The 26,202-nt window shown below is 45.4% G+C and overlaps 1 protein-coding gene across 3 annotated transcripts in view; it reads right to left on the reverse strand.

Annotated features, from left to right (window-relative positions):
* Positions 1-7,751: 7,751 nt before the first annotated feature.
* The window catches only part of LOC131189843 (zinc finger and SCAN domain-containing protein 32-like), a 35,576-nt gene continuing 17,125 nt past the window's right edge, over positions 7,752-26,202 (reverse strand). For 2 of the 3 annotated variants that reach the window (XM_058166363.1, XM_058166362.1), the window contains exons 2-6: positions 19,646-20,253; positions 18,360-18,477; positions 10,589-10,671; positions 10,311-10,437; positions 7,753-8,893 (exon numbers count right to left, since the gene is read on the reverse strand). In XM_058166363.1, the coding sequence (XP_058022346.1) occupies positions 8,307-8,893; positions 10,311-10,437; positions 10,589-10,671; positions 18,360-18,477; positions 19,646-20,086 (1,356 nt within the window). In that variant the 5' untranslated portion in view covers positions 20,087-20,253 and the 3' untranslated portion in view covers positions 7,753-8,306. Of the gene's footprint in view, positions 8,894-10,310; positions 10,438-10,588; positions 10,672-18,359; positions 18,478-19,645; positions 20,254-26,202 lie in introns of those variants that run through there. The other variant, XM_058166364.1, reaches the window with a different exon arrangement.

Consider the following 26,202-nt stretch of genomic DNA (forward strand, 5'->3'; position numbering starts at 1 on the left):
GGGTGAGGGCGTGGTTAACGCCATGAGAGGCGTGGCCTTCTGGAGTCCGGAAGGGAAAAACTGCTTTGCGCAGATCAGATGCGCAGAAGTAACAGGATCCGCGTTGAGACGAGGCGGGCAGGCGGTGACTTTGGCACCGCATACTAAGCTGGCTTAGTGTCAAACTTCCTTTTGTGGTTTAGTGTTGGGCTAAGTTGAGGCTGGTTGTATTTTGGGGACGGAAAAGAAGGGATAAATTTAGTAACCAAGGGAAGATATTCAATAAAGGAATATTTGCAGCTCAAGATTGCAGGAGCCCTTCTTTCAAGTTAAGCTTGAAAAAAAACACCTTTATTTTATTTATTTATTTATTTTGTCACAACAATAAATGTAGGTATCATACAAAAAGATTATATAGTAAATAAACACATATATGGGTGAATATAAGGAGGTATAAGCATGTATATAGGAAGAAGAAAAGAAAAACAATAGGACAGGAACGGTAGGCACTTTTGTGCTCTTATGCACGCCCCTTATGGTCCTCTTAGGAATGGGGTGAGGTCAATAGTAGAAAGTTTTTGGTTAAAGCTTTTAGGATTATGGGAAGAGACCACAGAGTCAGGTAAAGTATTCCAAGCACTGATGATTCTGTTGCAGAAGTCATATTTTCTGCAATCTAGATTAAAGCGGTTGACATTAAGTTTAAATCTATTAGTTGCTCTAGTATTATTGCAATTGAAGCTGAAGTAGTCTTTAACAGGAAGGACATTACCATAGATGATTCTGTAAGTTAAACTTAGGTCTTGTCGAAGGCGACGGAGTTCCAAGTTTTCTAAGCCTAGGATTTCAAGTCTGGTGGGATAAGGTATTTTGTTACTAAGCTGGCTTAGTGTCAAACTTCCTTTTGTGGTTTAGTGTTGGGCTAAGTTGAGGCTGGTTGTATTTTGGGGACGGAAAAGAAGGGATAAATTTAGTAACCAAGGGAAGATATTCAATAAAGGAATATTTGCAGCTCAAGATTGCAGGAGCCCTTCTTTCAAGTTAAGCTTGAAAAAAAACACCTTTATTTTATTTATTTATTTATTTTGTCACAACAATAAATGTAGGTATCATACAAAAAGATTATATAGTAAATAAACACATATATGGGTGAATATAAGGAGGTATAAGCATGTATATAGGAAGAAGAAAAGAAAAACAATAGGACAGGAACGGTAGGCACTTTTGTGCTCTTATGCACGCCCCTTATGGTCCTCTTAGGAATGGGGTGAGGTCAATAGTAGAAAGTTTTTGGTTAAAGCTTTTAGGATTATGGGAAGAGACCACAGAGTCAGGTAAAGTATTCCAAGCACTGATGATTCTGTTGCAGAAGTCATATTTTCTGCAATCTAGATTAAAGCGGTTGACATTAAGTTTAAATCTATTAGTTGCTCTAGTATTATTGCAATTGAAGCTGAAGTAGTCTTTAACAGGAAGGACATTACCATAGATGATTCTGTGAGTTAAGCTTAGGTCTTGTCGAAGGCGACGGAGTTCCAAGTTTTCTAAGCCTAGGATTTCAAGTCTGGTGGGATAAGGTATTTTGTTACTAAGCTGGCTTAGTGTCAAACTTCCTTTTGTGGTTTAGCGTTGGGCTAAGTTGAGGCTGGTTGTATTTTGGGGACGGAAAAGAAGGGATAAATTTAGTAACCAAGGGAAGATATTCAATAAAGGAATATTTGCAGCTCAAGATTGCAGGAGCCCTTCTTTCAAGTTAAGCTTGGAAAAAAAACACCTTTGGGACAACCATGACTAAGAATCTCCATAAGTGTAATTTACCTCCAAATCCTAAAAGCAGTTAAGATCAAGAGTGATTTCACTGTACTTTGATAAGAAGAGTAGACCTTCACAGCTGGCACTTGTTAAAAATCATGTACTAGGGTTGCTGCAGCTTAGAAGCAGAATGGAAGAGAGCCAGGAAACAGAAAAGAATTCCAGAAGCACAAAAGGGCACTGGAGGATTCTGGGAGAATGAAGAGGAGCTCACTGTGACTAAGAAAGAAGTGGGATTCTGTCTCATTGCATCCAGCTAGGGGGATTATTGTTGTTGCGAAGTCATGTCCAACCCATCGCGACCCCATGGACAACATTCCTCCAGGCCTTCCTGTCCTCTACCATCCTCTGGAGTTCATTTAAACTCATGCCTACTGCTTCAGTGACTCCATCCAGCCACCTCGTTCTCTGTCGTCCCCTTCTTCTCTTGCCCTCAATCTTTCCCAGCATTAGGCTCTTCTCCAGTGAGCATAGTTAAGTTTTTTTTGGGAGAAAAGACTCACCAATCAGAAATTTGACAGTCGTGAAGTGAAGCAGCAAGCAGTTTATTGCACGTGAAATATGTTTTTTTTCCTAATTTTATTGTCACAACAGTATACACAAATATTGACATAAAACAACAACACATCATATAAACGTATATATAAGCAAAAGTATGCAACAACTATATTAATTTGATATAATGAAAGGGAACAATAGGACAGGAACTGTAGGCACTTTTGTGCTCTTATGCACGCCCCTTATAGTCCTCTTAGGAATGGGGTAAGGTCAATAGTAAACAGTGTTTGATTGAAGATTTTGGGATTTTGAGAAGAGACCACAGAGTCAGGTAGTGAGTTCCAAGCGTTAACAACTCTGTTACAGAAGTCATATTTTCTGCAATCAAGATTGAAGCGGTTAACATTAAGTTTGAATCTATTGTTTGCTCTTGTATTATTGCGATTGAAGCTGAAGTAGTCTTTTACAGGAAGGACATTGCAATAGATGATTCTGTGTGTTAAACACAGGTCTTGTCGGAGTCGGCGGAGTTCTATATTTTCTAAGCCCAGGATTTCAAGTCCGGTGGTATAAGGTATTTTGTTGTTTACAGAGGAGCGGAGAACTCTTCTTGTAAAATATTTCTGGACGCGTTCAATTGTATTAATGTCAGAGATGTGGTATGGGTTCCAGACAGGTGAGCTGTATTCAAGAATAGGTCTAGCAAATGTTTTGTATGCTCTGGTTAGTAGTGTAGAATTTTTGGAAAAGAAGCTGCGTAAAATTAGGTTTATAACTCTTAGAGGCTTTTTTGCTATGTGGTTGCAGTGGGCTTTGGCACTTAGGTCATTTGATATGAAAACTCCAAGGTCTTTAACAGAGTGGGGGTCATCTGTAAGATAATGTCCATCAAGCTTGTACTTAGTGTTTAGGTTCTTTTTTCGAATATGTAAGACTGAACATTTGCTGGTAGAGATTTGGAGTTGCCAAGTTTTAGACCATTCAGATACAAAGTCAAGGTCTTTTTGAAAGGTAGCTAGGTTGTTGGTGGTGTTAAATAGTTTGACATCATCAGCAAAGAGAACACAATTACTTGTAATTTGGTCACAGAGATTATTAATGTATAATATGAAGAGCGTTGCTCCAAGAACGCTGCCTTGGGGAACGCCACTTTTGACAGGAACAGGATTTGATAGAGTGTTGCCAATTTTGACCACTTGTTGTGGTCTGTTTGACAGGAAAGCAGTTATCCAATTGTGAAGAGGTCCTGAAATGCCGTAGGATTTTAGTTTTAGAAGAAATTTATACCTGGTTTTTTTTGGGAGAAGTTTTATACCCGTTGCAAGAACGGGTGGCTAGCAATGTAGGCACACAGAGGAATACAGTAGTGGCCAAAATTGTGGAAACCTTTTGGAAAAACTGCATTTTTGAGGTTTGATGACTAATAACACCACTATTTTGGGGGAGTTTCAAGATAATCCTGTTGTCAGCATTGGAAGCCATACCAGGCCGAAAGGTTTCCTGCTTCCACTTTCCCATGGGTGGGAAAGTAGGAGGGAGGGGCAGTTAGTAGAGGGGCCCATTAGACACAAAAACATTCTTCCTGCCCATCAAGATCAGGCCGGTCCTGCAGCTGGAGGAGGAGTGGTTGGAGTGATGTCTCGAGATGGGACGGTTGGCGATTGGAGCATGTAATTGGCAGAGGAATTAAGGGTTAGGTTTCAAGTTTTGATTTACTGAGGAAAAACCCGGATCTCTCAGATTTGGATTTTCCCAGATGTGCCAGTTTACCTATCCTAATAAAAGAACTTTGAAAGATGCCTGCTTCGGAGTTTTTACTTGGGGAGGGGGTTTTCTGGAACGCTGACCCCTATTCCACTGCTGGAATGGCCCCTTAACCCAATTGAAAATCTATGGAGTCAACTAAAGAAACTTACTAGTCAGAAGCAACCCAGCAATAAAACCCAGTTAATAGAAGCCATCCTTCAATCTTGGTTTCACATTATAACAGCTGCAGAACTAAGCGACTTGGTTCACTCCATGGGAAGACGTAAGGCCGTCATTCATGCTAAAGGTTGCCCAACTAAGTATTAAATGACATGGTAATTTTTGTATGTCTCATTTTTTTCTGTGTTTTTTTCTTCTTTATACCTTAACTCAGGGGTTCTCAACCTTTATAGTGCTGCGACCCCTTTAATACAATTCCCCACGATGTGGCGACTCCAACCGATCTCAGCGCGCCTCAGCAGCCGCAGAAGGGGGGGGAAAAGCGACAAACTGGTTTTTTTTTAATGTATCACACCTGAAGCCGTATTGGCTCGCGATCTGAACTGCTTGCGATTGCCTTAAGGACGGAGGCATTAAAGCGGAGACTCCTCCCCTATTAAGTTTATCGCGCCTGAAGCCAGATTAGGCTAGCGATTGGGAGTGATTGCAGCTGGCTTGAGAGGGAGACATCAAAGATTTCGTTCTTTTTTAATTCATCGCGCCTGAAGCCGAATTCGGCTAGCGATTTGAAGAGCCTGCAGCTGGCTTGTGGAGTCAACCATTGGAGCGCGATTCTTCGACTCGCAAGTATACTTCCCGTATTTCCGATGGTCTTAGGCAACCCCTGGCAAATTGTCATTCGACCCCCAACAGGGTCACGACCCACAGGTTGAGAACCGCTGCCTTAACTGCTATTCTAACAGCAAATCCTCCATAAGTTATTGCATTACATTCTTGATTAAATGATCTTTCCATTGATATATAATTTTATGGTGCTACTCAAAGAAAAAAGGGATGTTATTAGCTAGTTTTAGAAAATACAATTTTCCCAAAAGGTTTCCACAATTTTGGCCAGTACTGTATTTCTCTAGCTTTTTATTCCCACCATCCGAACCACAAAACCCTCCCTGCATGTTGGCTGGAGAATTCTGGAAGTTGAAGTCCACACTTGTTAAATTGTTATACTGCTCTAGGCAAATAGTGTTTCTTTCCCGTTTCCAACATCCTGTACATCTATGTGGTTTCTCCCCTCTGGAAATTATTTGATGTCTGCTGAAACCCTTTCTACCCTCCAAACTCTACGATTTCTCTGTCAGTTTTAGAAGACAATTTTCTTTATTGCTTCTTAACTGCCACATATTTTAGCTGGGGAAGTTGGGAGGGGGTTGTTGTTGGAGCAGTAGAAAGTTAGTCATAACGACATTCCCTATTCAAGGACATCCTGTGTCTGATGGAAACTGCCTGAAGATTGTATGCAATTGAGTGTGAAGAGTTGATTGGACAATGTGATGAACTTGTGGGGGGGGGGGTCTGTGAACTGTCAACTGGGTGTGGAAAACCTGGAAGCTTTCAGATTAGGGTTTTCCCAGCTGTGCCAACATGACATCTCTAATAAATTGGAACTTTGAGGAACCGCAAGCCTCAGAGCTTTATTTCGTTGGGGGTGTGCCTTGGAACCCTGACGCTCTCCCCATTAGGAGTCTGCCAATGTCCTTTAAAGTTCATTTCACTGCTGAAATTGTGGGCACACGCAGTGCTCTGGAGGGACAGTGGTTAAAGTGCAGTATTGCAAGTTAACACTCTTACCCTAAAGTTCAATCCTGACCAGCTCAAGGTTGACTCAGCTTTCCATCCTTCCGAGGTTGGTAAAATGAGGACCCAGATTGTTGGGGGCAATGTGTTGACCTTAAATCATTCAGAAGGCTGTAAAACCCTATGGGGTGATATACTAGCAGTCCTCGACTTACAACCGTTCCAAGTTACAATGGCACTGAAAAAGGTGACCTATGACTTGTTTTTCCACTTATGACCATTGCGGCATCCCCATGGTCACATGATCAAACCCAGGACACTTAGCAACTGGCTCATATTTATGAAGGCCGCAGTGGTTCCACTGCGATGTGACAAGCCAATGGGGAAGACAGATTCCCTTAACAATCGTGTTGCTGATTTAACAACCACAGTGATTCATTTAATAGCTGTGGCAAGAAAGGTCGTAAAATGGAGCAAAGTTCACTTACCAAATGTTTCACCTAGCGACATAAATTTGGGGCTCAAGTTTGGTCGTTGAGGATTACCCGTATAAGCCTAAGTGATATTGCTCTCACTCTCTCCCCTTCCATTCCATTTTTTTTTTTTACCCTGAAGTGAAGTTGTATGTAAACAATATCTAGAGTTTAGTGTCCTGATTTTGTGTTTGCTCTCTTTCTTCACGCTCATGTGATGTTTATTTCTAACCTTCTCCTGCATCTCCCAAAACTTGGCTTCCTCGCTGTTGTCTTAAAATTACTACACACCAAACTGGCTCTCGCCCCAACATACATTGAAATGTTCCAAAGGTGCTTTTTTTTCAAGAGGTAACTAGACTATCTGGTTTTTCTCTGAAGACATTTCGCTTCTCATCCAAGAAGCTTCTTCACCTCTGGCTGGCTGGTGGGGAAGGGAAGGATTGATGCTCCTTGCAAACAGTTGGTCATTTGCATCCTTTTTAGAGAGTCGTTGAGGCCACCTGGAGGTTTATTTATGTCCCCAGGGTCACCCGAGTGGTGCAAATGGGTGTGGAGCCTTCTTGGAACTGTTGAAAGAACTGTGCTGTCGACTAGAGATAGATGATGTCGTATCCCTTCCCCCGTGTTGAGGGAGGGTGTGTGTGTGTGTGTAATTTTGACATAGATGGCCTCTTTGACCCAGGTGAAATGCTACCGGTTCACACCGGTTCGGGTGAAGTGGTAGTAAAAAAAAAAAGCTACCGGTTCAAACTGGTATTTCCGACAATCAGCTGTGCGGTGAGATTTATATTCCTGCTTTCTAGTGAATCTACAGTAAATCACGCAGTATAGCTGTCCCCCCGCCTCGCTGTTCTACTTACCTTCAAAAGGTTCCTTTTTCCGCACGAAGCATGCATTTGGTGCGCATTGCGCATGTGCGTGTAGCGTGCGTGTGGTGCACACTGCATGTGTGCACAGTGTGTTTGTCATGCACTGCATATGTGTGCGAGTTTGGCATGTGCAGGCAGCAAACCAATTTATTTATTTATTTATTTATTTATTTACATTTATATCCTGCCCTTCTCCGCTGCTGTTAATAACAGACTGCATTAGTCTGTTGAGCCACAGAGGCCCCCAATGGCAACCTGCGGAGGATTTCACCACTGTCTTTGACCCCTTTCAAACCAGCGGTTCTCTCTGTTTAAAATGTGGACTTTTGCTCTCTTCAAGAGTGGCTTTTGTTGTTTAGTACAGATGGAGTGCTGAATCTTGTCCTGATGGGTTTGTTCTCCTGTGCTGGGCCATGCATTTATGAAGTGGTTGTTTTGTTTCCCCAACGTACAGATCTGCACATGGCTCACTGCACTGTACTGCATATACCACGTTGCTCAGTTTGTGTCTGGAGTAGATTCAGATTGAGAATGCAAATGACCGGCTGTCTGCAAGGAGTATAAAACCTTCCATTCCCCACTGTCCAGTCAGAGCCGAAGAAGCTTCTTGGATGAGAAGTTGAAACATCTTCAAAGAGAAACCAGAAAGTCTATAGTTACTTCTTGAAAAAGTACCTCTGGGAAAACCAGGATCTTGGATGACCGAGACTCTCCATAGACGTACACCGAAATGAATTCACCAACTAGGATTCTCATTTATTTATTTATTCTTTCAGTTAGTGTTTAAATGCTGCCCAACTCACCTCCTTGAGTTTTCTCTGGATGGCTTACAGTAGTAGGAAAAAAAAAACAGATATAAAAGCATTTAAGATTAATCATTAAATAAATCCAATCTCTCTCTCCATTCATAAAACTAGCTAAAAAGAACTCCGGGAGATTCGTGTTGGGGCGGGGAAGAAAAAAAGAATCCAAATCCACATTTCAGGTAGCTGCCCCCCACCCTCCTCCCCTCCAAAAAAGGCTATTTATAGAGATTTGTCAGAGTTTGTACCTAAAGCTTGAGGTACTTTCCACGACGAAGATAACCATCAGTTTCTGCCCTGCACAAAATGTTGCTGTTTCGGAAGCTTTCGGATTTTGAACGCGGCGGCGGCCTTTGCCGCTTCGGCGTGCTTTAAATTTTGTGGCTCCTTCGATGCGAATGGAGAGTGATGCTATGACTAAAACTCTTTCCGCACGCCATGCATTGATAGGGTTTCTCCCCCGTGTGGATGCGTTTGTGAGAGGTCAGGGTTGCCAGCTGACTGAAGCTGATGCCACATTCGTTGCATTTGAAGGGCTTCTCCCTGGCGTGGATTCTCTCGTGTTCGTGCAGAAGGGACCTATGAGCGAAGCTTTTCCCACAGATGGGACACGTATTCATTCTGGGTTTCTGAGCTATTTTCCCTTGGGCGGGCGTTTCAGGGGAATCCACGGTCTTCGAAACAAAGGAGGCGTTTCTCATGCTCGGTTTCGCTTGGATCGGTGTTTTGCAAAAGTTCCCGCTTGCGGATGCCAAAGGTGCGTTGCCCGGATATCTTTGCGGGGGTCCCATTACACCTTGGATAGGATCGATTTCCGAAAGAGAGAATTCGTCCCATCTCAAGACCTTGACCCGTTCCTCCGTGCCTTCGCTCTGCAGTCCCTCCTGGATGGATCTGGCTCTTTTTAAGGACACTTTTGGTGGTTCATCCTCATCCTCATTCCACCATGCCTCCCTCCCTAGAATAAGAGGAAACCAAGAGAAAACATGGGGGTGGGGGGGTGGGAGAGAAAGTATCAATATGGAAAAAAAAAAAAGTCTTTGGTGAGAGATAGGTAAGGTACTACATTTAGGCAAGAAAAAACAAATGCACAGGTATAGCGTAGATCAGGGGTCTGCAAACTTGGCTCTTTTAAGACTTGTGGACTTTAACTCCCAGAGTTCCTCAGCAAAGCTGGCTGAGGAACTCTGGGAGTTAAAGTCCACAAATCTTAAAAGAGACCAAGGTTGGAGACCCCTGGCATAGGCGGAACCTCACTCAATACTGTGTTTCCCTGAAAATAAGCCCAGGTCTTATATTAATTTTTGCTCCCAAAGACGCATTAGGGCTTATTTTCCAGTTAGGGCTTATTTGGGGGGGGGGGGGGAATACGGTACTAAATGCAACTCTCTCACTGACAATCTTAACTGTGCCGTGGGTGGCTCAGGCTGTAAGATAGCCTGTTATTAAACACAGCTGCCTGCAATTACTGCAGGCTCGAGTCCCACCAGGCCCAAGGTTGACTCAGCCTTCCATCCTTTATAAGGCAGGTAAAATGAGGACCCAGATTGCTGGGGGGGGCAATACAAGTTGACTTTGTATATAAATATACAAATAGGATGAGACTATTGCCTTACACAATATAAACTGCCCTGAGTCTTTGGAGAAGGGCGGGATATAAATGTAAATTTAAAAAAAATAATTAGAGACTACAGGAACCAGCAGCACCATTCAGGTCACCCTGAGGACACAGATAAACCTCCAAGGGTTTCAACGACCCTCTAAAACAGGGGTCTCCAACCTTGGTCCCTTGAAGACTTGTGGACTTCAACTCCCAGAGTCCCTCAGCCAGCAAAGCTGGCTGAGGAACTCTGGGAGTTGAAGTCCACAAGTCTTCAAGGGACCAAGGTTGGAGACCCCTGGCTCTAAAAGGATGCAAATGACCAGCTGTCTGCAAGGGATATAAATCCTTCCATCCCCCATTATCCTGTCAGAGCTGAAGAAGCTTCTGGGATGAGAAGCAAAACGTCTTCAAAAGAAAAAAAACAAGAAAGTCCAGTTGACTCCTGAAGAAAAAAGCACCTTTGGGCCTCTGGTGGCTCAGACTGCTAAAGACAGTCTGTTATTAACAGCAGCTGCTTGCAATTAATGCAGGTTCAAGTCCCACCAGGCCCAAGGTTGACTCAGCCTTCCATCCTTTATGAGGTAGGTAAAATGAGGACCCAGATTGTTGGGGGCAATAAAAGTTGACTTTGTATATAATATACAAATGGATGAAGACTATTGCTTGACATAGTGTAAGCCGCCCTGAGTCTTCGGAGAAGGGCGGGATATAAATGCAAAAAAAAAGAAAAGAAAAAAAAAAGCCTGTTGGGATAAAACATGGGAGGACTCACCCAAAGAGGTCAGGCTTTGATAATTCTCCACCATGACCTCCAGCTGCAGAGCCACCTGGCTTGCATTCAGCAAAGGGCACTCTTCGTCTGTGAAATACACAGCCACGTCCTCAAAAGACAGCGGAGCCTGGAGAAGAAAAAAAAAAAAAGGAAAAGAGGGAGGAGAGGCAAAGAAAATGGAGGGAAGGAGAAAGGGGTCAGTGGCCATCCAGGAAACCATGCAAAATGGCTGACCCATTTTTGATGACCTCACCCCCTCGAGACCCCTTTATTCTTACCATAGCTGGCTGGGTTGAAGCAGACCACTCTCTAGAAACAAGAGCAGACATCTCGGGAGGCCCCATCAAAGATTTCTCATTGCCTGTACATGGACAAAAATGTAGTGGAAAGGGGTTGTTTCATTTGCATGTGAAAAGGCCAATCAGGACAAGACCAGGGGTGAAATCCAGCAGGTTCTGGAGAACCGGTAGCGGAAATTTTGAGTAGTTCGGAGAACCGGCAAATGCCACCTCTGGCTGGCCCCCGAGTGGGGTGAGAATGCAAATTTTGCAATATCTTTCCCTCAGGAGTGGGATGGGAATGGAGATTTTGCAATATCCTTCCCTCAAGAGTGGGGTGGGAATGGAGATTTTGCAATATCCTTCCCTCAGGACTGGGGTGGGAATGGAGATTTTGCAATATCCTTCCCTCAGGAGTGGGGTGGGAATGGAGATTTTACAATATCCTTTCCCCAGGAGTGGGGAAGGAGTGGAGATTTTGCAGTATCCTTCCCCTGCCACGCCCACCAAGCCACACCCACAGAACCGGTAGTAAAAAAACGACTTTCACCACTTGACAAGACCCAACCTGGAGACACTACAAAGCCCTTGTTTTTTCTTGGATTCACACAGCTCAGATGTTCCAATAAACCCTGGTTTGTTTATTACTTCAATATGGGTTTCTTTTCCCACTATCCTCAGTAGACAACTGACCCTCCAATCCATTGGGGTCTGCAAAGTTGCGGTGACAGAAATGAACACTTTTTGAAAAAATTCTGCTGCGAGCCTTTTATTGAACAAGTCGTCCTCAACGTACGACAGTTCGTTTAGTGACCGTTTGAAGTTACAACGGCGCTAAAAAAAAGTGACGGATGACCATTTTTCACTCTTAGGGCTGCTGCAGCAGCATCCTCCATGGTCACAGGATTTACATTCATACGCTTGGTGACAGACTAATATTTATGACAGGTGCGGTGTCCCGGGATCACACGATCCCCTTTTGCGACCTTCTGACAAGCAAAGTGTTGTGTCTGCACCCCCCGAGCCGGGCCCCCTGCCAGAAAGTGACTCTGAAAATGAGGGGGAAGGGCCATCAGGACTTACCTCTGAGCACCAGCTCCTCTGGCTCAGCTCCAGGAGCCAGAGGCATGCCAGGTGAAGGAGATAACGAGGCCTCTGTCCCCTGACTCTTTCTGATGGCAATCAGGCCTGGCTGGACCCTAGGTTTCGTAGTCAGGAGAGGCAGGAACAACAGAAGCAAGGGTGGGGCAGGCCTAGGAAGTGCTGAGTCATGGAGCCACACCCCACAGGATATAAAAGCAGCAAAGGCTGCTATACCACTTCGTGGCAAGCAAATCGACTGCTTAACTAGAGCTGAAGTACTGTTTGTTCCTGGTTGACTCATCGGCATCAAGAGAGATAACAGAGACACTTGGCAGACGCTCGCTAGTTTGCTGCCAGAAGCTGATAGTTGCCAGCTAATTAAGTCATCGCTCGGACTGAGGCGAGGGGGACAGGACACAAAGTCAATGGGGAAGCCAGACTCTGTGTTACTAATTTAACAACTGCAGTGATTCACTTTACAAATGTGGCAAGGAATGTTGTAAATTGGAGGCAAACCTCACCTAACAAATTCGTCACTTATCAACATAAATTTTAGGCTCAATTGTGATCGTAAGTCGAGGACTACCTGCATTGTGACATTTACATACTGCAATCTCTATAGAGATGCTACTGTTGTGGTCCGTCAGCAGCCTCCGGAGCTGGCAACGGAATCAGACAGCGATGAGGCTGAGGTGAGGCCAGGGCCATTGGGAAGTGAGGTGTGGACTCCAGAGCCTCCAGAGCCTGATAGTACTGAGGCAGAGGAACAGAAGGAGCCTGTTCCTAATGCACGCATGACAAGAGCTGCCAGAAGGCAAGAGCAGCTCAAGCAGAGAGGACAACTCGGGAGTAGGGCCATGAGATGATTGGCCCCTCCCATCAGGCTTAAAACAGATCAGCACCGGTGTTTCAGCTTTGCTGGAAAACAACGTTGGTAGCTCATCTTTTGCTCCGTCTTGTTTCATGTACGTCTTTGTTTTTGTGGCTTCTGGACATTTGCCAGGAAGAGCCTTTGGCAGTTTGCCTAATTGGACTAAGGTTTGTTAGATACCAAGGAATTTGTGTTGGGAGGCATTTGTTTTACTTTGACTTGAACAACGCAGGGAATGACGTAATTTCCAGCTGTTCGAATAAAGTTTGTTTTTCCATGGACTAAGTTTATTACTACCTACTTGGGTCTGGGTCACAACAACTACACAGGTCTTACGAGTCTGTTTAACTCAAGAGCTTCCCACTCCTAACCCTATTTATTTTTTTTACAATTGTTTATTTAATTTACCATTGTTTTCCCCTGCCCCCGAATCCGTAGTACCCCCAAAATAAGACCGAGTCTTATATTACTTTTTGCTCCAAAAGACGCATTAGGGCTTATTTTCTGGTTAAGTCTTATTTTGGGGGAAATACGGTACTAAATGCATCCACCTGGCTGATAATCTTAACTGGGGCTTATTTTGGGGTAGGGCTTATATTATGAGCATCGTGAAAAATCATGCTAGGGTTTATTTTTCGGTTGGGTCTTATTTTCGGGGAAACAGGGTAGTAGTCTTGGAGTTCAAAATCATTCACCTCTGTGGGCTGTGTTCTATTTATTATTTATTTACTATTATTATCTTTTATTCCATTTTATGCTACAGATAATCCTCACCTTATGACAACTGAGCCCAAAATATCCCTCACTAAGTGAGACAGTTGTTAAGCAAGTTTCGCCCCATTTTACAATCTTTCTTGCCACAGTTGTTAAGTGAAACAGTGCAGTTGTTCAATTAGGAAGACGGTTGTTTAAGTGAATCTGGCTTCCCCATTGACTTTGCTTGTCAGGAGGTTGCAAAAGCGGATCACATGACGCTGCGACCGTCGTAAATATGAGCTGGTTGCCAAGCATCCAAATTTTGATCATGTGACCACGGAGATAGCACTGCAACCGTTGCGAGAAAAAATGTTTGTCACTTTTCAGTGCCATTCTAACTGTCGTGTCCCACTCCTCCGCTGACGGCCGGGTCAGGGAAATCCGAATCAGGCGTGCCTCTGCAGCTCTGCCAAAGTCCTAGCAAAGTCCTCAGGGCAGGCAGGAGACCAGAAAGTGACTTCAGCAAGATATGTTTAGACTTTGCCTGACTCAGAGAATGCCAGAAAGCAGATCCTTTATATAGGCCATGGGGTGTGGCTCCATGACTCAGCACTTATCCAGGCCTGCCCCTCCCTTCCTTCTGTTGCCTCCGCCTATCAAGTCTTCTGACCCGAGGGTCACTCCAGTCGGCAGCTGTTGGTAATTGACCTTCCTCAGGCTCACATGCTGTGGAGGAGGGGGAGGGGTCTAGTTGCTCCGTTTGCCTGGGCATGGAGCCAGAGCTGGGGGCTGGAGATACTTGCTCTTCTTCAGCCTGTCTGGGCATGGAGCCAGGGCTGGGGCCGGGAGATGCCCCCTCCTCAGCCTGTCTGGGTATGGAGCCAGGGCTGGGGCCGGGAGGCATGCTAGGACATTCTTCAGCGTTCGGAAGCAGATAAGCAGACCCCGGCTGTGGTGGTGAGATCGGACGAGACACAACACTAACTTCAAGGGGTCTGTCACCCTCCACTCCAATCTTCACTTCTATTTGTGCATTTTATATTTAGTAGTTAGATTGCAATGTTATTATGTTTAATGTAAAATACCTCATGGACTTAAGGTTTATTACTATCCTATACAGGAAAGGAGAAGAGGGCCCTTTAAGAGTGTCGTCTGACATTAAAAAAGGAGAGGGGGGGAGGAAAGGTTTGAAATCAGCATGAAAACCAGATGTGCGGGCTTTCCAACGAAAACGGCATTCCTGACATGCCAAGCAGCCGGAGACCTTTGGAAGAAGTTTGGGGGGGGCGATAGGGAGCTAGCATTGGCCCAGCCCTGCCTGACCTCTTGTGGGAAGGAGGGACTAATGAGGGGATATGGGATGTTGGCCATATTTTGTCTCAGATTCAACTATCCACGGCTGTGTTCCAGATGTATTTAGTAAAAGTACTTTTCTTTATTTTCAAATGAACTCAAGGTGTTTTCTTTCCTAAATAAGATCAGAGACAGTCTGACAGGGTCACTAAGTGAATGATTGTAAGTCGAGGATCTCCTGCATTTATATTTTATTTCCATGGTTTATGGCATGTAAACCCCGGTCAGTGACGGAAATAAAGCACCTCACCCCTCCAGACATTTTAAGCAATTGGGAAATGTGGTATATCTGAACTGAAAAGAGATTTTCAAATTTTACTGCCAGACTCAGCTTGTAAGTTGTATTTCTCTTACAGCTTCCAGATACAGCTAGTCCTCGATTTACGACCACAACCGAGCCCAACATTTATGTTGCTAAGAAATCTGTTAAGTGAGTTTTGCCCCCATTTTATGACTTTTCTCGCCACGCTTGTTGAGTGAATCGCTGCGGTTGTTAAGTTAGTAACCCGGTTGTTAAGTGAGTTTGGATTCCCCATTGACTTTGCTTGTCAGAAGGTCGCAAAAGGGGATCACATGACTCTGAGGACCCGGCAACTGTCATAAATGTGAGTCAGCTGTCGAGCATCCAAATGGAAATCACGTGACAAATGATTGTAAGTCACTATTTCAGTGCAGTTTAACTTTGAACGGCCACTAAACAAACTGTTAAATCAAGGACTACCGTGCCTTACTTCTACTGTACAAAATAAGTGTGCATTTTATTTTTTTACAATTAACGGTAAAAGTTGCTGAGGAGAATTGTCTTTTATCATAAAACTGTGACTAGCAGGGACTTCTGCACAGAGAGGTATTGAACATCTCAAGATGGTTTCCACAATCAAGGCTCATTGCAGTTAGTATATACTCAGTGCAGCCTGGAGGAAAATCCCTTCAGAAAATGGCGGGAAGGAGGCCTACAGACAAAAGGATGCAATCGTATTTATACGCTTCCGGAAAACAGAAGAAAATGATATAGCCATACGTATGTGTAGGTAATAGATGATGTAAGCATGAATAATTGGGGACGCGGTGGCTTAGTGGCTAAGACGCTGAGCTTGTCGATTGAAAGGTCGGCAGCTCGGCGGTTCGAATCCCTAGTGCTGCCGTGTAATGGGGTGAGCTCCCGTTACTTGTCCCAGCTTCTGCCAACCTAGCAGTTTGAAAGCACATAAAAAATGCAAGTAGAAAAATAGGGACCACCTTTGGTGGGAAGCTAACAGTGTTCCATGTGCCTTTGGCACTTAGTCATGCCAGCCACATGACCACAGAGACATCTTCGGACAGCGCTGGCTCTTCGGCTTTGAAACGGAGATGAGCACCGCCCCCTAGAGTCGGGAATGACTAGCACATATGTGCGAGGGGAACATTTATCTTTACCTTAAGGATAATGAACAAACTTCAAGTTACTTCCCCGCCTTTTCAAGGAGAGAAGCAATCTAGAACTAAGGAGAATTTTCCTGACGGTGGGGACAATAATTAACCAGTGGAACCACTTGCCACCAGGAGCTGTGGGCACTCCATCACTGGAGGCTTTCAAAAAGAGACCGGACACCCATTTGTCTGAAAAGGTCTAGGATTTCCTGCTCGAGCAGGGAGGGGGTTGGAGTAGAAGACGTACAAGGTCCTTTCCAACTCTGTTATTCTGTCTACTTTCTACCGTTACTCTCCTCAGGGACGAATTATGGCCTTCACAGAAAGAAATGCATCATTTGTATTGCCACGGCAACTGCGAGGAGAACGGAAGGCTTCAAGGTTGCCTCAATGAGCGCACATTCCTTCTCCCTTTCCATCTTGCTAACAGCCGCCCACCCTTCCAAAGGCTGGTTTTCCTTAATTTTGCGGACAGAAAAAGGGAGTTAAAGGTTTGATTGGGCGGGTTTTGGCCACCGTGCTAATTTGCCTTTTTTTTTTTTTTTTTGACTCCCTCCCCTTTGCAGACATGCTTGATCATGATTTATGACAGCATGTTTCAACCTTGGCAACTTTGAAGAGGTGTAAATTTTCACTCCCAGAATTCTTCAGGCTGCCCGTATCTTGTTTTAGGTCCACATAATCTTAAAGTTGCCACGGTGGAAAAAAAACAGACTTATGAGTTAAAAAGGCTCTGCATCTAATGAAGGAGAATATTTGTAGTTCAGGGTTCAGATGAGGAGTCCTGGGTGCTTTCTGAGGTTGGTTGTTTTCTTGCAGATTTTTTTTTAATTTACATTTATATCCCGCCCTTCTCCGAAGACTCAGGGCGGCTTACAGCGTGTAAGGCAATAGTCTCATTCTATTTGTATAATTACAAAGTCAACTTATTGCCCCCCCAACAATCTGGGTCCTCATTTTACCTACCTTATAAAGGATGGAAGGCTGAGTCAACCTTGGACCTGGTGGGACTAGAACCTGCAGTAATTGCAGGCTGCTGTGTTCTAATAACAGGCTTCTAACAGCCTGAGCTATTACGGCCCTTTCCATAATGTTTCATTATCCTAATTAGGTAACATCATCAATGCTAGTCCTAGCACCGATATCCTAATCCTAAACACTGATGATGTTACCTAGTTAGTTAGTTAGTGAAGAGCAACAAAGATGATTAGGGGACTGGAGGCTAAAACATATAAAGAACAGTTGGTGGAATTGGGTATGTCTAGTTCGGGTGTCAGCAACCCACCACCACATGCGTCTCTCTGTCCCGTCACTGGCTGGCCCAGGCCCCCCCTCCCAGTCACTCCTCATCTGGCCTTGGAAATCCAAGAGATACAGAGGGGGGGGGGGAGAGGGGGAGAGAAAGGAGAAGAGAGAGGGGGAGAGATATGGAGAGAGTGGAGAGGGAGTCAGAGAGAGATACAGAGAAAGAGGGGGAGAAAGAGAGAGAGAGAGAGAGAGAGAGAAAGAAAGAAAGAAAGACAGAAAGACAGAAAGAAAGAAAGAAAGAAAGAAAGAAAGAAAGAAAGAAAGAAAGAAAGAAGGAAAGAAAGAATTTTGTGGTTCCCGGTGTTCTTTAACAACCGGTTCTCTCCCTAATGACCAGCTGGCTAGGCGTGGCTGGCGTGGGTGGGTTCATGTGACTGGGTGGGCGTAAGTGACGTGGAGTTGGCCATGCCCACCCAGGTTTCGTGGCTCCTCATGTTTTGTTTTGTTTTTCTGTGGAAAACGGGTCCACATGGCTCTTTTGAGTGTTTAAGGTTGCAGACCCCAGGTCTAGTTTAATGAAAAGACAAGACTTGGGGTGACCCGATAGCAGTCTTCCAGTATTTTTGAGGGGTTGCCACAAAGAGGAGAGGGCCAAGCTACTCTCCAAAGCGCCTGAAGGGAGGACAAGAAGCGATGGAGGGAAACTAATCAAGGAGAGAAGCAATCCAGGACTAAGAAGAAATTCCCTGACAGTTAGAACAATGAACCAGTGGAACAGCTTGCCTCCAGAAGTTGTGAATGCTCGAACGCTGGTAGTTTTTAAAAAGGGATTGGACAACCATTTATCTGAAATGGTACAGTTTCTTGCTTAAACAGGGGGTTGGACTAGAAGACCTCCAAGGTCCCTTCCAACTCTGTTACAACCAAGCTCAGAGAGCACCAAGGACCCACTCAAGGCTCTGCAACTTTTAAACTTTTTTTTTTAACCAAACATCTGAAATTCACCAGGGCTATCCCGGCCTGATAATTCAGAAGTTTCCTCTCTACCCAGAGAGATGAAAGACCCCCGACCATCAAGAGATAGAGATCTCTCTATCTCTTGAGTCTTACCCTGCAATACGGCATCTTCATTCTCTAAGATCTGCTTGAAGAACTGCCTCTGTGCTGCGTCTGAGGGAGCCTCCTTCTTAATTTGGGGGAAATCGTTAGGAGCATCCAGAGACAGGCCCTGCAAAGCAGTACCAGATATCCATACAAGGTGGGAACAGGAGAGCAAACAAGACCTCTCTTTTAAGGATCCCCCCCACCCCAAGAACTGTACAGCTGGGAGTGGTTTGGGGGAGAACAGTGTATTCTCATCCCCTTGGAACCAACAGGGAGGGAAGTTTTAAGTTACTGGAGGGGGGAGGGGGACAGGGTATAGCCCCGGGATGGCGAACCTGTGGCACATGGAGCCATATCTGGGGGCACGTGAGCGTTGGCCGAGCTCAGCTCCAGCGCACACACCGGACAGCTGATTTTCAGGCCTTCTGGGCCCACTGGAAGTCGGGAAACGGGCCTTTTCCAGCCTCCAGAGGGTCTCCAGGTGGGGGCGAGGCCGTTGTCGCCCTCCCTAGGCTCCAAGAAAGCCTCTGGAGCCCGGGGAGGGTGAAAAATGGACTTATCCTGGCCATTGTGTGCCAAAAGCGAGGGAGTGTAGGGGGCCCCCCACATTGAATTATGGGTGTGGGCACACACGCGCACGACACCACCACCACCCCACGCTCCCCTCCCCCTTTTGGCACGCAACGGCCAAAAGGTTAGCCATGACTGGTATAGCCTGTACTCCTCCCCAGCTTAGCTCTTTGGCAACAGCATCTGGAGGGTCTGATCAGATCCTTGGTGGAAGGCAGTGACCCAGCACAAAGCCATTGCTGCCCCTGCAGCACAAACACCTCAGAATCGCCAAACGAATGCTTACCAAGACCCTCCATGAGACCAGGGATGGCGAACCTACGGCCTGTGTGCCGGAAGTGGCACTCAGAGCCATCTCTCTGGGCACGCCAGCTGTTGCCCACTGCTATTCTGGGTTCCGGAGTGCTGGTCTTTGTGCGCACCTGAGCGCCAGAAACTGGAAGACCAGGTGACCTGGGGCGCAAGCGCATGCCGGAAACCGGAAGCTCAGCTCCCCTGCTGTTCCGGTTTCCAGTGCTCTGCGTGTGCTCACCGAGGAGTTGTTCTTCCCGTTTCCAGCGCTGCCCCCCCCCACGTGCGCATGCGCGCTCCTGTTTCGGCACTCGGTGCCAAAAAAGATTAGCCAACACTGCCTTAGACGTAACGTGAAGCCTTCCCCAGCTGGAACGTGTGTCAAATCACCTCACGGGACCTCGAAAGTAGCACCAAAAGGCTGCCCTCACCTGGATTTTCGGCTTCTTGTCCTCTGCTTGGCTCAAGAGGAAGCCTTCGGCCAGGGCCACCGCCTGAGAACAGGTCTCCGCTCCACATTCCCTGATCCAGCTCTTCATGTCGGGAGGCAGGATCGTCAGGAACTGCTCTAAGATCACCAGGTCCAGGATCTCAGCTTTCGTATGCTCTCCTGGCTTCAGCCATTGGCAACACAGATCGTGAAGCTGGCTGTAAACCCCTCGGGGCCCAGCGCACTTCCGGTAGCGGAACTGCCTGAAGTGTTGGCGCTGGATGTAGGAGTTACCTTTCTCTTCCCTCAGGATTTTGTTTAGGTTTTTCTCCCACTGTTCCCCAGGGCTGGGAGCCTCGGGGATCTCGAGGCCCCCCACTGAATCCACCGGGTCCTCCTTCGGTCCTTGGGGCAGCACGGTCTCCAGTAAGATTCGAAACATCTTCTGTTTCAATGGCTTTCTTCCAGCAATGTCTGAATGGCTATAATTGAACTGAAAGCAAGTTGGTCTCTTTTTGTTTTGGCGGGAGGAAGTGCGGAAGTGACGGCACCACTCAGGAAGTCAAGGACTAAATTACAAGGCAGCCATAAACCGATGTTAGTCTCTCTCTGCAAACAATGGAGAAGGAGACAGATCAGAGACAGACGATACAAGAGGTAATAAACAATTTTCCCTCGTAACAAAAGCACAGGGCACATACTTTGCTTGGCTGATAGTCACGTTTGAATGAAGGAATAAATGATAATTACAGGTCCCAGATTCCCCAAATAAAAACAATAAAGTAACCTGCAGGAAAACGAGAGACAAACAACGACACACTCTTCACAACAGAAGCAGTAATCGGTCCCCAACTGTCTATGGCGGTGGTTCCCATCCTTCTTTCGGCCATGCCCCACCTAAGCATCTCTAAAATCCTGATGCCCCAACCCCCATCCCGCAACATATAATTCTTACTTTACTCAAAAAGTGAACTCTACTTACGGGGAAGAAGCCTAAAAGGCCATTAACTTGGTTTAAACAAGGTTCAAATTACCCCCATTAAAAATCAAATTGCAGGGCCCTACTTGTCGGGAAGGATTGGTCTATGGAGATTCTCAGTCATCCAGGTCACTGGCCCTATCTAACAAAATGAAATTCAATGTAGAGAAAAGTAAAAACTCACACTTAGGTAAGAAAAACCCAAAGTACATAATATAAACTGGGTGAAACCAGGCTTAATAGCAGTGATTGTGAGAGGGAGTCTTAGTAGACAACCAATTAAATATGAGCTAACAGTGTGAAGCGGCAGCCAGAAAAGCCAATGCAATCCTAAACTGCATTAACAGAGGGATACAATCAAGATCAAGGGAGGTCCCAATACCACTCTATAAAACCTTAATAAGACCACACCTAGAGAACTGCATCCAGTTTTGGTCACCACACTATAAAAAAGATGTTGAGACACTAGAAAGAGTGCAAAGTAGAGCAACCAAGATGATCAGGGGACTGGAGGCTAAAACACACGATGAACGGTTGCAGAAACCGGGCATGGCTAGTTAGTAAAGAGAAGAACCAGGGGAGACATGTTAGCAGTGTTCCAATATTTGAGGGGCTGCCACAGAGAGGAGGGGGGTCAAGCTATTTTCCAAAGCACCCAAAGGCACCTGGCCCAAAAGCCAGACAAGGAATAACGGATGGAAACTGTCAAGAGTTTGTTGCAGCAATCACATTCAGAAAGCACACACAGGTAACTGATTCAGCAGGATTCATTAACTTCTCTTTATATATATAATAACACATAAGTAAATATACAATACCAATGGCAGGTTCTTCCAGCTTGGTAGAGAGTACAAGCAAACAGAGGCAGAGGAGAGAACAGTTTCAATTCAGAATTGCAAGACTAGTTTTTTCACTTTAGCACAGACTCGGAGCTTCAGTACAGAAGTTAACCTAAGACACAACCAGGCTCCGCACTGTTCCAGCTCCGAAACAGCCCTCATTGGTTGACTTAGTTGCTATGCCTATACACTGGCTGACCTTGTTACTAAGCCCTATTCCGGTTCATGAATATCCACGGACAGAAACTGAACAAGGAGAAATTCAACCTGGAAAGAAGGAGAAATTTTCTGACAGTGAGAACAACCAACCAATGGAACAGAAGTTGCCTTCAAAGTTGTGGGAGCTTCATCACTGGAAGCTTTCAAAGAAAGACTGGACTGCCATCTGTCAAAAATGGTGTAGGGCAGTGGTTCTCAACCTTTATAGTGCTGCGACCCCTTTATAATACAATTCCCCATGATGTGGCGACCCCAACCGTAGAATTATTTTCGTTTTGAATTTATCGCGCCTGAAGCCGTATTGGCTAGCAATCTGAACTGCTTGCGATTGCCTTGAGGACGGAGGCATTAAAGCGGAGACTTTTTTTTTTTTAATAAAAAAGTTTTATTTTTACAATCATAACAAATAATTCATCCAATGTACAATTATATACAATTAGTCGGGCTTGCCCAGTCACCACCCCCCTTTTTAACTCTCTTCCCTCTTCTACCTTCTTCTGCCTTCTTTCCAAACCTTCCTCTCCTTCTCTTATCTACATCCTCTCCTCCCTCCACCCTACACCTTCCTTCTCCCTCTTCTACCCTCTTCCTTCCTCTTCTCCTCTTTCCTACCTCCTACTCTCTCTTTTCTCCCTCCCCACCGTTCTAAAATGGTAACTGGGCAGACCCGACCCTACATTAATTATATTTATACATCTTCATTAATCCCTGTACATTCACCATCACTCCATCTCTAGCCTCAACCCCCAATTCCCTCCCCATACCCCCGCCCCCACCCGACTTCCCAGAACAAAATGCAGGGTATCAAAACTATTAAAGCGGAGACTTGAAGCCAGATTAGGCTAGCGATTGGGAGTGATTGCAGCTGGCTTGAGAGGGAGACATCAGAGCAAAGATTTCTCTCTTTTTTAATTCATCGCGCTTAAAGCCGAATTCGGCTTCGGATTTGAAGAGCCTGCAGCTGGCTTGTGGAGTCAACCATTGGAGCGCGATTCTTCGACTCGCAAGTATACTTCCCATATTTCCGATGGTCTTAGGTGACCCCTGGCAAATCGTCATTCGACCCCCAACAGGGTCGCGACCCACAGGTTGAGAACTGCTGGTGTAGGGTCTGCTAGGCGGCGGATTGGACTATATGACCTACAAAGACTCTTCCAACTCTGTTAATCTGTACTTATTCCTCTGTACGGCTGTTCCAAAGGTGCTTTTTCGAAAGGCAACTGGACTAATACAGTCCTTGGTTATATAAACAGAGGCACAGAATCAAAACCACTTGAAGTGTATACACACATATACACACACACCTGGAATACGGCATTCAGTTTTAGTTACATTACAAAAAAGATGTTGAGACTTTGGAAAAAGTGCAAAGAGCAGCAACTAAGATAATCAAAGGCCTGGAGACAAAATCATATGAAGAACAGTTGCAGGATTTGGGTTTGGCTAGTCTAGAGAAAAAGAAGGATTAGGGCGGACATGATAGCATGTCAGAGTGCGTACAATGTGACAATTTGAGACAACCAGGAGCAATAACAGTAAACAGGTTTGTAATAATAAAGAGTGGTTTAGCTTTACAAAAGAATATATACACACACACACTAGGCAAAGGTCAAACAATCAATCAGCAGCTACAGAACATATGGAGAGAGAGAAACCCTCACAGGGGCCTCTCTTATAACACAGCTTCTTAAAGTGGCAACAGTCAAATAACTCTGCTGACTCATTTCCTCATCATTGCATCATTTCAGTATTATAGCGTTACAGCAGCTGTTCAGCTATTAAATTACCTTGACATAGCAGTATTCCAGTATTTGAGGGGCTGCCACAAAGAAGAGGGGGGGTCAATTTATTTTCCAAAGGACCAGAAGGCAGGACAAGAAACAATGGATGCAATCCAATCAAGGAGAGAAGCCACCTGGAATTGAGGAGAAACTTCCTAACAGTGAGGACAATTAACCAGTGGAATAGTTTGCCTTCAGCCGTTGTGGGAGCTTCATCACTGTAGGTTTTTAAGAAGAGACTGGACAGTCACCTGTCTCAAATAGTATAGGATCTCCTGCTAGAAAAGAGGACTGGACTAGAAGACCTCCAAGGTCCTTTCCAGCTCTATTCTGATTCTGATTTTGTTTATCCTTGAAGACATTTCGCTTCTCATCCAAGAAGCGTGTCAAAACTGAAGACGTTTCTTGGATGAGAAGCGAAACGTGTCCGAGTTTGTAGCGATCCAGCCAGCACACAAGCAAATAGTTCAGCAGGATTCATTCTATAGAAGAAACTTCTTTATACACAATATAAAACATGATGCATGTATACAATACCCATGCAGCTCCTGCAACATGGTAGAGAGAAGCAGCAGCAACTACTCTCAAGCAATGACCAAGGGACTCTCACAGCACAGAACAGTTAAGCTAAGCCACGCCCAGGCTCCAAGACGTCTCAATAAATTCTGTGTCTCAGTCACCAGTTCCCATTGGCTGACTTGTTGCCATGGCTATTCCAGTTCATAAATTCTTAAAAGTAAAGGTAAAGGTTCCCCTCGCACATACGTGCTAGTTGCCGACTCTAGGGGGTGGTGCTCATCTCAGTTTCAAAGCCAGCGCTGTCCGAAGACGTCTCCGTGGTCATGTGGCCGGCATGACTCAACCCCAAAGGCGCCCGGAATGCTGTTACCTTCCCACCAAAGGTGGTCCCTATTTTTTCTACTTGCATTTTTTACATGCTTTCAAAACTGCTAGGTTGGCAGAAGCTGGGACAAGTAACAGGAGCTCACCCCATTACACGACAGCACTAGGGATTCGAACCGCTGAGCTGCCGACCTTTCGATCGACAAGCTCAACATCCTAGCCCCTGAGCCACCGCGTCCCCTTATAAATTCTTATATACTGACAAAACGCCTTCCAAGGACCATGTCTGTTGTGCCTCGCTCACTCCCCCTGCCGCAGCCGGCCCCTCTTATCTCCTGCCGGACGCTGATAGTTCGGAAGAATGTCCTGGAATGCCTCCAGCCCCCAGCCCTGGCACCATGCCCGGACAGGCCAAGCAAGACGAAGGGCCTGACGTGCCTTCAGCCCCCAGTCCTGGCACCATGCCCAGGCAAACGGAGCAACTAAACCCCTCCCCCACAGCATGTGAGCCTGAAGAATGTGAAGCCAGTCATGAGCTAAGATTGCCAACAGCTGGAGGCTGGAGAGATCCTCGCTTCCGGAGAGTTGAGAGGCGACGTCAGCAAAAGGAAGGGAGGGGCAGGCCTGGATAAGTGCTGAGTCATGGAGCCACACCCCATGGCCTATATAAAGGATCTGCTTTCTGGCATTCTCTGAGTCAGGCAAAGTCTAACTTGGATTGCTGAAGTCACTTCCTGGTCTCCTGCCTGCCTTGAGAACTCTGATAGGACTTTGGCAGAGCTGCAGAGGCACGCTTGATACGGACTTCCCCGACCCGGCCGTCAGCGGAGGAGTGGGATACGACAATGTCCAATTGCCTTTTGAAAAAGCACCTTTGGGACAGTCCCCAATTATTTTGCCAGTCACCAAGCCCCACGTTCTGCAGTCTTCAAATTCACATTTGGTGATAAGATCTTGCCCTGCGAGTTTCATATAAAATTTAACTACTGAACATAAGCACGTGTGAAAATCAAATGCTGTAATTTAAGTGTTGGACTAGGATTAGAAAGTTGCTGGCTTAAGTCCCCCCCTTAGACCATGGATCTCTTTTGCCACCTTCAGACCAGTTTATCTCCATCTCTCTGACCCACCTCACTGGGTTGTCACGTGGATAAAATTAGGGAAGGAAATCCATGCAGGTAGTCCTCAATTTATGACCACAATTGAGCCCAAAATGTATGTCACTCAGTGAGAAATTTGTTTTTTGTTTTTTTTTAAGGCAAAATTTTTATTTTCCATAATAATTCCCACAATTTGACCAGTGTACAATACAATCACTTATCCAACAATCAATCCTATACTCAAATTATACTCAATGAGGGCTGCTCGACTGCCACTCCCTCTCTTAATCCTTTCTACCCTTCTCATCCTTCTTCAACTTTCCCCACCATCCTTCTCCTCGCTTTCCTACTTCCCCACCTCTTTCCCACTTCTCACTACCATCCTTTCTAACCCTCTATCTTCTCCTTCTTCTCCTCCTCCTATCCTTTCTTCTCCCTCTCTTCTTTCCTACCTACCCACCTACTTTCTTCCTTCTTTACTCCTCTTTCCTTACCCTTTCCCTTCGGGAGTGGTTACCGAGCAGTCCCGACTTTACACCATTCCAACTTGTTTAATTCTACCATTATTCCTGTACAATGGCAACCAATCAATTTATAGTCTTCCCCTTCCCCCATTTCCCCCCCCCCGAGACTTCCCAGAACAGAATACAGGATATTGTAACTAACAAACATAATCTAAAATATAACATAAAACATATTCCATTTCACACCATCACACTATCAATTCCCTTCTTTCTTAAACTAATACATAGCAATTCCTAACTTCACTCATGCCCTGGGGACCTAAATTCACTAAC

The sequence above is a fragment of the Ahaetulla prasina genome, chromosome 2, assembly GCF_028640845.1.
Source record: "Ahaetulla prasina isolate Xishuangbanna chromosome 2, ASM2864084v1, whole genome shotgun sequence".
Lineage (NCBI taxonomy): Eukaryota > Metazoa > Chordata > Lepidosauria > Squamata > Colubridae > Ahaetulla > Ahaetulla prasina.